This window comes from Ooceraea biroi, chromosome 2 (genome assembly GCF_003672135.1).
Source record: "Ooceraea biroi isolate clonal line C1 chromosome 2, Obir_v5.4, whole genome shotgun sequence".
Classification (NCBI taxonomy): Eukaryota; Metazoa; Arthropoda; class Insecta; order Hymenoptera; family Formicidae; genus Ooceraea; species Ooceraea biroi.
Window position 1 is genome coordinate 888,687 of NC_039507.1, and position 17,330 is coordinate 906,016.

Sequence of the window (17,330 nt, forward strand, 5' to 3'; positions counted from 1 at the left end):
TGTAGCCTCAATATTAATAGTGTATAACAACTGTTATATTACGTGTTACTTCTGAGATATATAATAGTTATATTCTGTGTTTGCTGAGACCTTTCTGTTTTATTAATTTTTTTCTCTTTTTGGCTGCATAGAACAACAAATCCTTTTCCACAATTACTATCCACAGAGAAATGCGTTGTAATTGACTAGACTGTATGTTAAAAACGAAAAAAACTCTCAAACAACAAATGATTTTCCACAATTACAATACACATAAAAATGTTTGTCAATGACCTGGACTTAATTTTAAAAACGGAAAGAAATTTCGAAAAACTTATTTTTATCTTGTGGTTTTCCTCGTATGATAATATGCTTATATAAGTTGTGCAATTTGTACGTACAAAATAAGTAGCTATTGACAAAGAGACAGAAGGAAAGAATTAAAAATAAGTTGTGCATTTTGTACGTACAAAATAAGTAGCTATTGACAAAGAGACAGAAGGAAAGAATTATATACCCATACAGCACAAGAAAACGTTCTATGATTATTCATAGATTAATATCAGAGAATGTTTAGAATATTCTTATATAATGCTTCAGAGTTTCTGTGAACCTTCCATGGAACATTTAAAGTTGACAAAAACTCACATTCTCTGAATGTTCTATAAATATTCTGTAGCATATTCTATGAACATTTTGCGTATGTTTATTGCTCACTGAACATTGAATAAAGATAGAATGACGCTCGCGATCTTTGGGAGCGTCAAATGGAACGTACCCGTAGTCGTAGACCAGATATTGACCAATATCAAAGACGTCCAGAGTCTTCCGGATATTTCTACGAAGTCCTGCGAACTTTTACTACATGTTTTCTAGGACAAATAGGATTATTTCGATCGACAAACCTATTTCTATCAAAACCATGTACTACGAAATGCATCACGATACGGAATGAATAAAAAGTGTGACCTGATAAGTCGATTAATGTTATATATTTTTACACAAAACAGTTCGTAGGACGTTATAGGAATATTTAGATACATAACAAACGAAATAAAATATTATAAGAATATTCATTGAAATATATATCATTAGAATATTCTGAGTACTTACCAAATAACATACCAATAACATTTAGAACATTCGTGAAACTGTTTACGAATATTCTTTTCGAATATTCTCACAATCAGAACATATGGAAATCATGTTGTTAGAATATTCTCCGAATATTTTGTGCGGTATGGGATATCTCTATGTTGTTTTTATCAGTCACATATTTCTTATCTCAAATTACCCCTATTTCTTGAATCTATTACTTCAAGCTTTGTGATCTTCTGATTAGTCTTGTATATATATAATGAAACAGCGGACTCTATCAGTTTCATTATTCGTCTTTGGTATTTCGTTATTGACCTAGCGTTATTCCATCGAAGAAAAACTTTTGTCTTCATTTCCGAATATATCGTATTAGTATACAAAAGTAAAGTGAAGCTTACAGACAGGTAATAAGCATTTTTTAATTCATTCTCTTTATTAGGACGTCTATTTTCTTGATGAAATTAATGTAACGTAACATAATAGACATAAATAGAAAAGATAGAACAACTATTTGTTTGGAACAACTATTTGCTTGGAACAACTGCGTTCTTTTGAGGAAAAGGAATTTGGCAAAATATTTCTTTGGGAACATCTTCAAGATTATTGAGTATCAGTAATCGTAGGAGAAATATGGAGGACAGTATACCGTGTCTCGTAGACGATGACATTGTCATTGCGGGCATTTCAGGTAAGTATCTATCAAACCTCTGTGAACCTCATCTTTAGCACCATCCTGGAGGGCCACCTTGACGGATTTTAGGCAGACAGTAGATTTAGTTTAGACCAAGATAGCCAAGTCTGTTAGAACAGATTTTCGTCAAATACCCGCTACAAATTTTGAAGGCAGAAAGACTGCAAACTGCATACAGGAACTGATATAACAAATGATGTTGTCGGTATGTCAGCAGAAATACAACAATATCTGCTCACATAACTAGACAGCAGCTAGTCGGCAGAAACCGAGCAGAGCCTGCTAATATCTGTCAGCAGATTGACGGCAGAAACCGAGCAGGATCTGCGCGGCGCTGTTGTCCAGTTATGTTTTATACAGATTCTGTCGACAATCTGTTGTCAGGTTCTGTTCTACAGTCTCTGCCGACAAAACAAAAGCTTAATGCGGACACAGATGACTATGGTTCTGGTATGGGTTTCTGATCGAATCTGTTGCCAGCCTGCAGGCAGGCTGCGAACATTTTGCTTACTGGGGAGTGGTTTTAGATGCGTTCTGGATGTCAGAATACGTTTACTAGTCTCATTTTGAGACATTTTTTGGACAAATATCTGTCTACACACTGTATAAATGCTGTCGAAATAACGCTGCTTAGTCAGTCTAAAACCTGTCAAATTTATTTATGTAAGTCGAAAATAACAGAAACATCACCCAAGCAGCACACATTGGTTTCAAAACCGTTTCATAAACGTTTTGCTGCAACGTTTCATAACCATTTTATTGAAACGTTTATTTAGGAAAAAACTGTCCAACGAAAAAACGTTAGGAGAAACGTTTTTTTTTCGGTAAAAATAAGTTTCAGAAACCATCAGAAAAATATTTATCAATTCTCTATATAAGTGCCTTAAAGATAGACAGAGTTAAGTCACATTTTTGTAAAAAACTAGATTTTCATATTTTATGAATTACTCTCTAAATTTCGTGTAGTGGAATTTCACTCTTTTGAAATATCACTTCAAGTAATAGTGATCTCAAAAGTTTCAAAAGAAAAGAAGAAGAAAAGAGTATTGGATCGGTTTTCCGAATGGTTATTTATAAGGTGATAACACAAATGTTACTTGCGAGAACGTCACGTCTGGCTTAGCCATCTATCGGTCGCTTGGTGAATCAGAGGTGGGAATCACACACACTTGTGTTGATTTTTGTCTCTTGTTCCATAATCGAGTACATTGAAACGTAGATGTAAAAATAATTAATACTCGCAAATTAAGTAGAAATTACTATTTTTTTCTATATTAATTATATAATTTTGAATCAATTTAATAAAACACATTTTTCGTTTCTGTGGAAACGTGAAAAATACGTTTTTAAAATTTAGGTCTAAAGACGGTTTCTATTTAAACCGTTTCTTAAATGGTACTTTATGTTTCTTAGACATTAGATACGTCTAAGAAACATATATTAGGCTACCATGTGTGCCTGGGCAAGACAAATTCTAGACTACTTTTAGTGATATCTTGACAATTTAAACAACTTTCAGACAAGTCATGTATGAGCTTTTCACTAGTAAAAATTAATGAATTTTATTTATTGTAATTTTTTAAATTTTAATATCAATTATGTATTAAATGTATTAAATACAATAAAATTTATATTAAAATTAAAAAATTTACAAAAACATAGTTCATTAGTTTGACTTCTAAAAAGCTCATATGACTTGTCTGTAAATTATAAATTGTCAAAAATACCGCTGGAACTTCAGGACTGGTCCAGCTAAAGCTAAGCCTAGTTAAAGTTAATATAATAGAGATGTTTTTATAAATACATTGTTAATAATGTGTAGAAACCGATTTTGTGGATAAGTCTTGGACTAAATTTGGATGTATTATGTCCAAATACATTGAGTGACGTAGACAAGATTTGGTCATAATCAGAACGCAGTATATCTTTGACAACTCCTGATAAAATGTAGATGGACTGCTGAACATTTTATACTCGTTCCGAACTATATCTGGACCTTTACAAGTACAAAAACTGTCTAATTACGTCTATATGATTCAAAATTTGTCGAGAATACATCTGGTATTTGTCCAGTACTGTCCAACACTTGTCAAGGCGGCCCGCCAGGGCGCATCTTTTAAAAAATAAACTTTTCGTTACAGTTCTGCATGCACCCCTAAGAGTTCTAATTTTTCGACCCGAGAGACTTAGAAATTTTTGATTCGAGGAACGAAAATTGGCGAGAACTCGTTTAGCTTTTTATTTTAGCTCTTCAAGTCTTATATTAATAATAATTAGAACTCTTGATATCCAGAACTCTCAAACAATGTTTCGACCCGAGGGACTTAGAAATGTTTGACTCGAGATATTTTTTGACAATTCCAACGTTCCGTTGAGAATTCTGGGTAGCACCTCACGAGTTCTAACGATTATTATTAAGTCTCGAAGTGCTCAAACTAATATGTAAGGAGATATCGTAATTTTTCTTACTTCGTTTTGTAAAGTTAATTGGCAACCCGAAAATTTATCGACAGTTTTTTGTACTTAATATGACAGAACTGTTTTCTTAAGGAACTCTAGAACTCTTAGGAGTACATGCAGAACTGTAATGAAGTTTATTTTTTAAAAAACGTGCTAACTTTACAGACGTGTATCTATCAAGAAACAATCAAGCAGAATGAACAGCAACATAACATGTCTGATAATATAACGTTCTTTAAGGCCGTTTTCCCGAGTCATCGAATATGGAAGAGTTTAAAGAAAATCTAATGAAGCAAATGGACATGGTGAATGATGACGAGCGCCGTTGGCCAGCAGGTATGTGCGGGCTACCGCACAGATCCGGCAAGATTAAAGACCTCAGCACTTTCGATGCCTCTTTCTTCGGGGTGCATCAAAAACAGGCACACGTAATGGACCCGCAACTTCGTCTGCTACTAGAAGCAACGTACGAGGCGATAGTCGATGCCGGTGTCAATCCTTCAACCATAAGAGGATCGCGTACTGGCGTGTTTGTCGGTGCTTCCGCTTCGGAGTCCGACGATTTTTGGTCGAAAGACCTGCACAGCATAAACGGTTTGTACAATTTAAGACATTTCTTCTGCAATATAAATTATTCTTTCTTAGTGCGAGACAAATCGTTCGATAAACTTGCGTTTGGTTGTAGGATACGGATTGCTCGGTTGTTGCAGAGCGATGTTCTCCAACAGAATTTCCTTCGCGTTCAACTTTGTCGGACCGAGCTGCACGTTGGACTCTGCTTGTTCCTCGAGCTTGTTCGCCTTGCACTACGCGATTGCCACGATGCGCGCCGGCGAATGCGACAGCGCGATTATCGGCTCAGTGAATCTCCTGCTGAAACCGGCGAATGCACTTCACTTCCAGAAGTTGAATCTGCTGTCCCAGGACGGTAAGTGCAAGGCTTTCGATGCCGCGGCTGACGGATACGTCAGGTCTGAGGCGGTGGTGGCAATGTACCTGCAAAAGGCGAAGGACGCACGGCGAATATACGGCACGGTAATCGGTACAAAACTTAACAACGACGGCTACAAGCCCAGGGTATCACGTATCCCAGTGGCAAGATGCAGAATCAAATGTTGCGTGAGGTGTACAGCGAGGCGAAAATTGATCCTGCTGACGTGGTCTACGTGGAGGCGCATGGTACTGGCACCAAAATGGGCGATTTGGAAGAAGTGAATTCCATCGATAAGATGTTCTGCAAGAACAGGAAAACACCGCTGCTAATCGGTTCAGTGAAATCCAACATGGGACATGCGGAACCTGCCAGCGGACTCTGTTCGATCGCCAAAGTATTAATCGCAATGGAAACGGGCGTGATTCCAGCAAATTTGCATTTTGCCATCCCGAATCCAAACATTCCTGCGTGTGAAGAAGGACGCATACGTGTAATTGACAAGGCAACACCGTGGAACGGCGGTTTCGTAGGCATTAACTCGTTCGGCTTTGGTGGTGCGAACGGCCACGTCATCCTACACAGCAATCCCAAGCCGAAGTTACCGTCAACGTTGAATACTGGATTGCCATCCAAGCTGGTCTTGGTGTCAGGTCGCACAGAGGAAGCTGTACACACGTTGCTAGATAAGGCGAAGGAGCATAGGGGAGACGATGAGTTCCTCTCACTGTTACATGTCGTACACAAAGACAAGATATTAGAACACAGAGTCCGTGGCTATGAGATATTCGACGGCGACAGTAGTACACGTGAAATAATTGAAATAACGAAAAACGATGAACAGCGTCCTATTTGGTTCTTATTTTCCGGCACGGGCGCTCAATGGCCGGGTATGGGCAAGGAACTGCTTGGCATCGAAGTTTTCCAGCGCAGTCTGCAACGTTGTGCGGATACACTGCTGCCTTACGATGTCGATCTCATGAATATTATCTTGAACAGCACCGACGAAACATACAAAAATGTGACAAACACTTTTGTATCAATCGTAGCTATACAGATCGCTCTAGTAGACCTACTGACACTGATAGGCATCCAGCCAGACGGCATAGTCGGACACTCCATTGGAGAATTGGCTTGCGCTTACGCCGATGGCACCGTTACACTGGAGCAAACCATGTTAATAGCCTATTTCAGAGGTGATTCACTTATAAGTGCTAAGTTGGAACCATGTACTATGGCAGCTATCGGTCTGAGTTGGGAGGAAGCCAAGAAAATATGTCCGTCTGATATCATCCCTGCCTGTAATAATTCCATAGATTTGATCACTGTTTCCGGTCCAATTGAATCTTTGCAGACATTCATGAAAAAACTAAAAAGCAAGAACATCTTCGCCAAGTTGATTGACAGCTGTGGGTTTGCTTTTCACAGCAAATATATCGCTGCGTCCGAATCTAAGCTGCGGGCTTCGCTCGATGGAATCATGTCAAATTTCAAACCGAGATCGGCCAAATGGATCTCCACTTCAGTACCCGAGGCCGCATGGAACACTCCGATCGCTCAATTCAGCTCACCAGCTTATTTCGTGAATAACTTGCTGTCTCCCGTGCTCTTCCGGGAGGCGATAACGCATATTCCAGAAAACGCAGTCACAATCGAGATCGCGCCGCACGGTCTGCTACAAGCGATTCTACATAGATCGCTACCAAAGACAGTAGCCAAGATCAGTCTCCAGAAACGAGATCACATCAATAATCTGGCTTTTCTACTATCCAACATAGGTAAACTGTACACGGTCGGCGCACAACCCAACATCCTTAAGTTGTATCCGCCGGTGAATTTTCCTGTCGGTCGCGGAACGCCGATGATCGGATCACTGGTCAAATGGGACCACTCTATCACGTGGGAAGTGCCCACTTATCACCAGATAACTTCAGGACAAGCGGGAGACTACGTCGTCACAGTCGATCTATCGAATGAAACGGACGCATACTTGGCAGGACATCGACTGGAGGGACGAGTTTTCTTCCCGGGTGTTGGTTATCTAGTTTTGATCTGGAAGATCTTCGCACAAATGCACGGTATTCATTTCGAACGACTGCCGGTGATCTTTGAGAATGTGCATTTTCAACGCTCCACGATCATACCGAAAGAGGGCGCAATAACATTCTTGATAAATATCTTCAGAGAAACGGGCTTTTTCCAGATCTGTGAATCCAATTCAGTCCTCATCACCGGAAACATTCGTGTGTCCAAGAATATCAAGAAAGAACAGTTAGATTTGCCGCCATTGTCACCGCCTACTGATAAGGAGAACCTGCCTATGAATACTGGAGACGTTTACAAACAATTGAATCTGCAAGGATACGAGTATAGTGGTATTTTCCAAGGTGTTAAATCCTGCGACAATTATGGGACAACTGGCGTGCTGCATTGGTTCAACGATTGGATCCCCTACTTAGATAGTATGCTCCACTTTTTCATAGCCTTCTATCACAGAGTGACATGTATGCCGAAGTACATTCAGCACGTTGTGATCGATCCCGTTTTTCATACACAACTCATCGAGAAATTGGAAAATAAAATACCAATATATAATTATAAAGACATCAATGTCATCAAATCTGGTGGTATTGAGGTGAGAGGATTCAAAACTGCTTTGGCTCCACGACGAAAGCAGGTTCAGCCTAGGCATGAACAGTATACCTTTGTACCGTATGACAATCCGCACTGTCTGGTAGAAGATCCATGGATGGGGCAATTGCACGCACTCACTGTGCTATTGCAAATCGTGCGCGAGAATTTTATAACATCTAAAATCAAGGCCGTGGAAGTTGCAAACGAACAAACGGAGAACGCTCTTCTGACACCACTAATATCTGATATTTTCCGTGGAGAGTTCTCGGTTATTGTAAGTGTGCTTTATTAGACTTCAATGAGTAACAACAAACTATTATATTCTGTATATTATGGTTGCTGCGTTTTGTAAAAATGCTTTATAAGAAAATCTGTTTTAGCTCGACCTGTCCATTGCATCGCCCAACAATTATAAAGAAGTTTTCAACGAAACAAAGATGAACGGTGACTTTGTGACGCAAGATGCGAATAGCGCAATTCTTGCTCAGAATATGCATCTTGTTATTGCGACAGATATTTTATCTAATAAATCTTATCATGTTTTCGAAAATCTAACGACTGGCTTAAGACCTGGCAGTTTTATTCTTCTACAAGAATCTGCCAAGCAACTTGACTGGAAAATTGTGCTGAAGGAAAAAGATCTGACATTGGCTGGAAGACAGATTGATTCTGTAGGAAAGAGTTATCTATTATTTAAAAAACAGAAGAAGACGAGAAAACCGATCATAATACAGATAACAGAGAATAATTTTTCGTTGCTGGAAAGCGTGAAAGGGGCGCTTAAAAAATCCGCTAACGAAGATAAGGAAGCTCAGGAAGTAATCCTTGTATCTCAGGACGATGAATTATCCGGTAAGCCCATAAGAGATTTATATATACACTAGCAACACACAGCTGCGCGTTCTATGCGCGCGCTATTTTATTTCATTTTTCACGATGAAATAAATAACACATATCCCTAAAAAAGCTTTTTAAAAAAAGAAAAAATATATACGCCAAGTACATAAAAACTCCCAACTTGTCAAAACTCAAAACTAAATATGAAATCAATAATTAATTAGTCAAGTATCTAGAAGCAGTTTGAGTATTTTACCCAAACGTTTTCCATGCATTCTCTCTTATCGCATGACGACATTGAAGTACTTGGCGTGCCCGAATCGCAGTGGTCATGTATTCTTGTAAATGTGTACAAAATCTTGATTTGTATTGTATCTTGTATCTTCATGATTTTCAATAATGACTCGCAAATGATTTTGTGTCTCTTATAGGTAGGATAGGACGTGTTAATGTGATTCGGGCACGCCAAGTACTTCAATGTCGTCATGCGATAAGAGAGTATGCATGAAAAACGTTTGGGTAAAATACTCAAACTGCTTCTAGATACTTGGCTCATTAATTATTGATTTCATATTTAGTTTTGAGTTTTGACAAGTTGGGAGTTTTTATGTACTTGGCGTATATATTTTTTCTTTTTTTAAAAAGCTTTTTTAGGGATCTCTCTTTTTTGTAAATTTTTAAAATTTGACTATATTTTAGTTTTACATTCTTTTGAACATATAATTAGTATTACATAATTTCTTTTTATGTTTTATTATCAATTATTTTGCATGCTAACACGTACATCGTTCCGATGCAATTTGTAATAAGTTTTATTAATATAGCTTATATAGCTTATATAGCTTATATAGCAATATAGCTTTACTTTCACATAAATCATTTTTATGAGTTTTATAATTTTATGCAATGAATGTGGTAGCGCTCGACATTATGCAATAAAATTCGTGGTATTGGTGCAGTCAATTCCTTTCTCACTAACTAATATGACGTTGCACCACGTCGATGACGGCGACAACAACGACGACGACGACGACGACGACGATGACGTTGTACCACGTCGATGACGATGATGACGTTGCACCACGTCGATGACAACGACGACGTTGCACCACGTCAACGACGACGACGATGACGTTGCACCACGTTGATGACGGCAACAACAACGACGACGACGTTGCACCACATCAACGTCGTCGTCGTCGTCGTCGTCGATAATGTTGCTTGCAATTACTTGCAATTTAGGTCTTTATCGTGAAATAAAACATTTCCTATGTATCACATTTTTTAATAATTTGTAATACTCTTTTAAAATTTTTTTAATAATTTTTTTATAGTATTTGCAATTTATATATTTATCTTAAAACATTATCCAAGTATTAAAATCAGTTTTAATTTATAATAAATTAAATCATGCATGTGTAACGGCAGCTTGAGTGACAAAATCGCTTTATATATGGATGTGCGACCATATGTACGTGAGTGGTCTGAAATCCCACGGAAATGGAAAACGGAACGTCACAATTTTAATATAACGATTACAATATCTCAGGACTGACTGTATCATTCTTATTCAAATTGGTCGCAATCGAAAGCTTGCACCCATATTATATAATAAAAGTGCCGTTAGATTTTTGATAACGGCTGTAGTTCCTGAAATATTTTCATCACAAGTTTATGTGACCTGTCAAATGATATGAATTCCAGATAAGCTATGCGGTAGCGCTCGACGTCTATGCACTAAACTTTGTAACGCTCGATGTTTATGCAATGACTCTCATTGTTCGGAACCTTATTTTTTATTATGTACTTGGCGTCGCGACGCTACCGCGTCGCTTGATTAAAAACTAGCATTTTTCTCATCATTTTTTCATTAGGTCTAATGGGATTCATGAATTGCATCCGATATGAAATCGACAGTACAAATATGCGCTACATTCTCATCCAAGATAAGGACGCTCCCAAGTTTGATTTATCCGTGCAATTCTATGCGGATCAACTCAATAAGGAATTGGTGGCTAACGTGTTGAAGAAAGGACAATGGGGTAGCTATCGACACTTACGATTTAATCAGACCAATGCATCTTCACAAGTGGAGCACGCTTACGTAAATACATTGGCCAGGGGAGATATAAACAGTCTAAGATGGATTGAGAGCCCGTTAAATTGTTACCAGGCTGATAAATCTCCAGATACGGCACTCTGCAGTGTATACTACGCATCGTTGAATTTTAGGTAAGTATCGTTGAGCATCATGCATCGCTCTTCCAATTAATAAAGATACGTCGATTAAATATTTTGCGTGAACGACAGGGATATCATGTTGGCGAACGGTAAGTTGTCACCGGACGTCTTCCCAGGAAAATTAACTACGGAAGACTGTCCATTGGGATTAGAGTTCTCTGGCAGAGATGCAGATGGTCGCCGCGTGATGGGTATCAACAAATCCGACGCACTGGCGACTACCGTACTGGCGGATCTCAGCTTCACCTGGGAGGTGCCCGATGAGTGGACGCTGGAACAAGCAGCGACGGTGCCACTCGTCTACGCGACCAGCTACTACGCTCTGCTCATGCGAGGTCAATTGAAAGCGGGCGAAAGCATATTAATCCACTGCGGTACAAGTGGCGTCGGTCAGGCGGCAATCGCTATTGCTTTGCACATAGGTTGTACGGTTTATACTACCGTCGGCACACTACATAAGCGAGAATTTCTCAAGAGGATCTTCCCGCAATTGACTGACAGGCAGATCGGTTGTTCGCGGGATACGAGTTTCGAGCAACTGATTTTCACTGAGACGCATGGTCGCGGGGTCGACGTGGTATTGAATTCACTGGCCGAGGAGAAGCTACTGGCCAGCATACGATGCCTCGCTACGAATGGCCGTTTTCTCGAGATCGGCAAGTACGACTTATGGAACGATAATCCCTTAGGCATGTCGATGTTTCTGAAGAACATCTCCTTCCACGGTATACTGCTGGAGATGTTGTTCGAAGATTACGCGGAGAGGCAGAGAGTGGTGAAACTCGTTTCTGAAGGAATCAAGAATGGCACGGTTCGCCCGTTGATCTCGACCGTCTTTTTCATGGAGCAGCTTCAGGAGGCATTTAAATTGATGGCAAGCGGCAAGCACATCGGTAAAATATTACTGAAGATCCGAGATGAAGAGCCGGTGAAGTGTACAGTACCTATGCGGAAAACAGTGACCGCCATATCGCGTACTTACATGAATCCGAAGAAGTCATATGTACTAGTTGGCGGTCTTGGTGGGTTCGGCTTGGAGTTGGCCAACTGGATGATCACTCGCGGTGCCAGGAACATTGTTCTAGTATCGCGCACGGGCATTCGCACCGGCTACCAAGCATTTTGCGTGCGCCAATGGCGCGAAAATGGTGTACAGGTCCTGATTTCTACAGCGGACACTACTGCAATAGCGGGTGCCGAATGTTTAATCGAAGAGAGTAACCGATTGGCTCCTGTAGGCGGTATATTTAATCTGGCGGTCATCCTGCGCAATACTTTGATCGAGAATATGAAGAAGGAGGATCTGAAAACAGTGATTGCACCAAAAGCCGACGTCACGAGAAACTTGGACACGGTATCCAGGAAATTCTGCCCGTTACTGGATTACTTCGTCGTATTCTCATCTATGTCGTGCGGTCGTGGCAACTTGGGCCAGTCTAATTACGGTCTCGCGAACTCGATTATGGAAAGAATTGTGGAGCGGAGACAGGCTGACGGATTACCTGGTCTTGCTATCCAATGGGGATTTATCGGAAATGTCGGATTAATGGGTAATATAATACAGAAAATGTATCGAGAAGATAACAGATTCTGTTTTAGTATCAATAATTATATTAATAATTTACAAATGTTTTACAGAGACGTTAATTCTTTTATCATGATTTTCTTCATAGTTCTTCAATATCTTGACTCTCAAAGGAATATGAAATTTCGATTGAACAGATTATAACAGACGTTGTTCACATGATGTTGCACTTTCTATTTCTTTTTTTCCCTTTTATTGCATGTTTTAATACTTTTTTTTCTGACGATATAAAATTGTGATTTTCTATACAAGCATAATGCAGATATATGTATGTAATACGTATAATATATTGAAATTTCTTCGTTCAGTTTGGAAATTGCTGTTCTATTTATATTCTAGAATCCATGGAAAATAATAACATCGTCGTAAAGGATATTGTGCAGCAACAGATATCGAGTTGTCTCGAGACTATGGACATCTTCCTTCAACAACCACATCCAATATTAGGGTCAATGGTATTATCCGAGAAGCATCAAACAGCGAACAGCGAGGACAAAATCGATCTTGTCAGTGCTGTCCTCAATATATTAGGCATTAAGAACAGCAGTACAATGAATTCTGACGATACCCTAAACAGTATGGGTATGGACTCGCTAACAAACGTGGAAATAAAGCAGATTCTCGAGAGGAACTATGATATCATATTGTCATTGCAGAAAATCGGGACCTTAACGGTTGCTGAACTGCAACAAATGTCTGTGACACGAAATGTCGAAAGAATAAAAAAGCATTAGCTTTAGTAGCACTCTGCTGCCGCTAACACAATTACGAAAATATATTCTATTCAATAAAGAAAATATGGTAATACTTAAGGAGAGTCTCTTCCTGACCGATTTCCTTGAAACTTTGTATAATTGTATATTTTGGTCCTAAAACACGATTGCGAAAAGGAAAATCGTCGCTCTGAAATAGAAAAAAGTTACAACGTACTGAAAAGTGACAGTTTCGGGGTTAGGAAATCTGTTATACCAGCGATCTACGGGCGTAGCGCACACTGACTGAGCATGCGCGGTGACGTCAAAGCGCGCGAAATTAAACGCGTGTGTACATACTTGCAATGCAAATTAGTGTTCAATTGCGCACCGTGCAGTTGGACACCGTTTATTTCGACACGGAAAGACATGAAAAAAAGCGTTTTCCACCCACCACCCTGCCTTCGGCCCCCCGCACCCCCCCTTCGGTGTTGTGTGTGTGTGCGCGCGCGCCCGCACGCAACAAACTATGTCCATCTTTCCGTGTCCAGGGGCTCGATTCTCTAACTCACTCGTAACTTTGAGTATGAGCAACTTATTACGAGTGGTTGAAATGCACATACGTTTATCATCTAATCACCAATTCGTATTCTTTAAGACAATATGCCGTCGTTCGTATTTAGATACGTATAATAGATACGTATACGTATCTTTTATACATTAACATTAATAACTAAATACAAGTGCTCGTAACTCTGAGTTTGCGCATACGTTTCTCTTGCGAGTGAGTTAGAGAATCGAGCCCCAGGTCTTATAAACGTTCTTACTTTAATATTAAAGTGAGAACGTTTATAAGACCTGTACACGGAAAGTGGACATAGTTTATTTGCGCGCGCGCACACACACACACGCACACCCCCTCGCAGGGTGGTGGGTGGAAAACGCTTTTTCCATGCTTTCCGTGTCGAAATAAACGGTGTCCAACTGCACGGTGCGCAATTGAACACTAATTTGCATTGCAGGTATGTACAGTCATAGGCACAGAGGTTGCGACACTTTTTTTTTACCTGAGTTTATGAACACGCAATCAAATTCAGGATGCGAATCACTGTGACGCGCACATGTAACTGTGTTACACATGTATACGCAAATTTGACAACTTCATGATCGTCATCGAGTAGGCGCGCGTCACAGTGATTCGCATCCTGAATTTGATGAATTTCGTGTTCATAAACTCAGTTAAAAAAAAGTGTCGTAACCTCTGTGCCTATGACTGTACATACACATGCATTTAATTTCGTGCACTTTGACGTCACCGCGCATGCTCAGTCAGTGTGCGCTACGCCCGTAGACCGCCGGTATGACAGATTTCCTAACCCCGAAACTGTCACTTTTCAGTACGTTGTAACTTTTTTTCTATTTCAGAGCGACGATTTTCCTTTTCGCAATCGTGTTTTAGGACCAAAATATACAATTATACAAAGTTTCAAGGAAATCGGTCAGAAAGAGACTATCCTTAAGTATTACCGCCATATGTAATTGCTCCACCACTAAATACTTAATATCCCAGATAGCCAAACCGGCGCGAACAAATTTTGAGCAGAAGTAGGTACAAGCAACGGCATAAATGCCTTCCTTCGGTTATGAGTAACGGTCGGTAACGGCAGATGGCACGACTGTGATGTGGACGGAGGCGGCGCGGCGCACACAGGCGAATTCTTACAAATTCAAAACCTAAAATATAAAATTAAGGTGTTTTCGAAATCTAGTTTAATAAATAATGTATTGACTATCAAAGAATCATTTGCAGTTATGAACAAAAATTAACCATTGTTTTTAAAAAATGCCATTTTTAATCTGACGAGTTCGTAATTTTTGCAAAAATTAAAAACTAAGTTATTGTTTGTATTTTAATAACATTAAGAACTTATCGATTAAAATGATAAGAACGTGCTAATAACATAAGCATCGCCAGCGTAAACATAGTATGTATACATACTAATATATTTTTATGTATATATACTATATATTGTTAAAGCTAAATAATAAATAATAATAATATAAAATTTATTAAGAATATTTTTCAATATATCTATTTAATATATATAAGATATATATATATATATATATATATATATTTAATATATGATATATGGAAAGTTATTCAAGAAATATGTTTGAGACTGTTTCGACGTTATTAAATCTTTGGTGGCCCTGAAAAGGACCGATTTTTAGCCCTGAAAAATAATATATATTACTGCAGATAATGCGAGTTAGTCGCATACAGTGATGACAGCCTCATTGTTTGCGAGTAAAGGTCGTTCTACATTAGACGCAAGCAAGCAATCGCATGAACGTAAGCTGCACTACTTCCGATCGTAAACTGCTCGCAAGCAGCAGTCGCAAAGTTTGGTCAAATTTGACATTTGCGTCTCTGCGATTTGCAATAACCTGAGCGTCGAACTTTGTTATCATGGCAACTATATGATATAATCCCAGCATACACAAAGTAACAGGTAATATACATGTTAGTTATAATTTCCCACTCAACAATGTAATTGTTACATAACACGTATGTTATGTTGTATTTATATTAATGAGTGGGAAATTATAACTAACATGTATATTACCTGTTACTTTGTGTTTGCTGGGATAAGACTCGTGCGACTTGCGATTAACGTGCATGTGGTCAATCGCTTGCGACTAATGTAGAACAACCTTTACGCAGCCTCGAAAAGAAGAAATAAGCAGGGAGAGTTCCGTCTTCTCTCGATGAAGACGTTTTGTTTATAACATCACTGGACTCGTGCATCGTTTATATACCCAACCGGGTGTGTCGATGCGAACCAATGAAATGCATATAACAAATTCTTCAATTCCTATTGGTGATTAATTAGCGAGTCCAATGTTACGATTTCACGGAAAAACAATGCACAATATGAAAATGAGCCGCAGCGCTTCCCGCAAATCGTATAAATACAACTCGCGGGAGGCGATGCGTTTTATCTTGTGACTTATTGCAGGTGCGCGTTAAGTCATGTTTAAAAATTTGTGCCCCGAGGTGAGAGGTCGCATAGTGGGACAGTGGCAAGCTGGAAGATCAGTAGCAGATATTGCTGCTGATATTCCATGCTCCACAAAGACAGTACGCACATGGATACAGCGGTATGCTGAAGGCGGTGATCATGCATTGCATGATCATCGCAAGCATAATCGCCGACCACGACGGACGACACGGGACGAAGACGAAAATCTCGTCGCTTCAATGCAACAACGGCCTTTTGGCACAGTTGCGGAAGCCATCCAGACTGCGGACGTCGACATATCGGACAGGACTGCAAGACGACGACTAAACGAAGCCGGACTTCACTGCTATCGTCCAGCTCACAAAATTCCGTTGACTCCTGAACATCGGGAGCAACGTGTCGCGTTTGCTTTGGACAGCTTGGCGACAAGCCGTGAGAAATGGGAGGCCACGATCTGGACCGATGAAAAGGTCTTTGTATCGTGTACCGACCGTCAACCTCACGTATGGCGATTACGTGATCAACGGTTGAATCCTAATCATGTTGTGCCTATCCACAGAAGTGGAAGGATTTCCTGTGCAATGTGGGGCTGGATTTTTGGCACTACAATCGGAGAGCTGGTGGACATTCCCACACGCATGAATTCTGCGCAGTACATTCGCATACTGGAAGAAGTATTTCTTTTGTCAGTACGTGAAATCTACCCCGCAGAGGACATGCCAGTTATTCGATTAGTGCAGGATAATTCTAGTGTCCATTCATCACGGGAAACACAAGCATGGTTTCGGAATCATCCGGAGATTCATTTGATCCAATGGCCTGCTCGTTCGCCAGATCTAAATTTGATCGAAAATGTTTGGGCACAAATGGTTCAACGATGGGAACCAAGAAGGGAGAGGACGACAGCAGCGTTAGCCGCCCATGCGAGAGAAGTCTGGGAAGATTTCGGTTTCAAGTGAAACTTTCAACCCGACTTCCTCGCAAATTTGATTGATTCGATTCCTAATCAACTCAATCAAGTTATCGATCGTGACGGATACTGGACTGATTACTGACTGACGGACTATTCACTATCGACCTCTTTACCGGAAAAAATCGGTCCTTTTCAGGGCCACCAAAGATTTAATAACGTCGAAACAGTCTCAAACATATTTCT

At 39.7% G+C, this 17,330-nt stretch overlaps 2 protein-coding genes across 2 annotated transcripts in view; both read left to right on the forward strand.

Annotated features, from left to right (window-relative positions):
* The window catches only part of LOC105287194 (fatty acid synthase), a 30,906-nt gene extending 17,555 nt beyond the window's left edge, over positions 1-13,351 (forward strand). The window contains exon 8 of the mRNA XM_026975468.1: positions 13,230-13,351. The gene's annotated coding sequence lies outside the window, so the exon portion shown is untranslated. The remainder of the gene's footprint in view (positions 1-13,229) is intronic.
* On the forward strand, positions 1,398-13,267 carry LOC105287903 (fatty acid synthase). The gene is given in 8 exon segments (XM_026975467.1): positions 1,398-1,765; positions 4,469-4,822; positions 4,914-5,300; positions 5,303-8,067; positions 8,174-8,645; positions 10,505-10,862; positions 10,941-12,421; positions 12,796-13,267. Coding segments are annotated over 8 exon segments (6,270 nt in total). The 5' UTR covers positions 1,398-1,707; the 3' UTR covers positions 13,191-13,267.
* Positions 13,352-17,330: the final 3,979 nt, after the last annotated feature.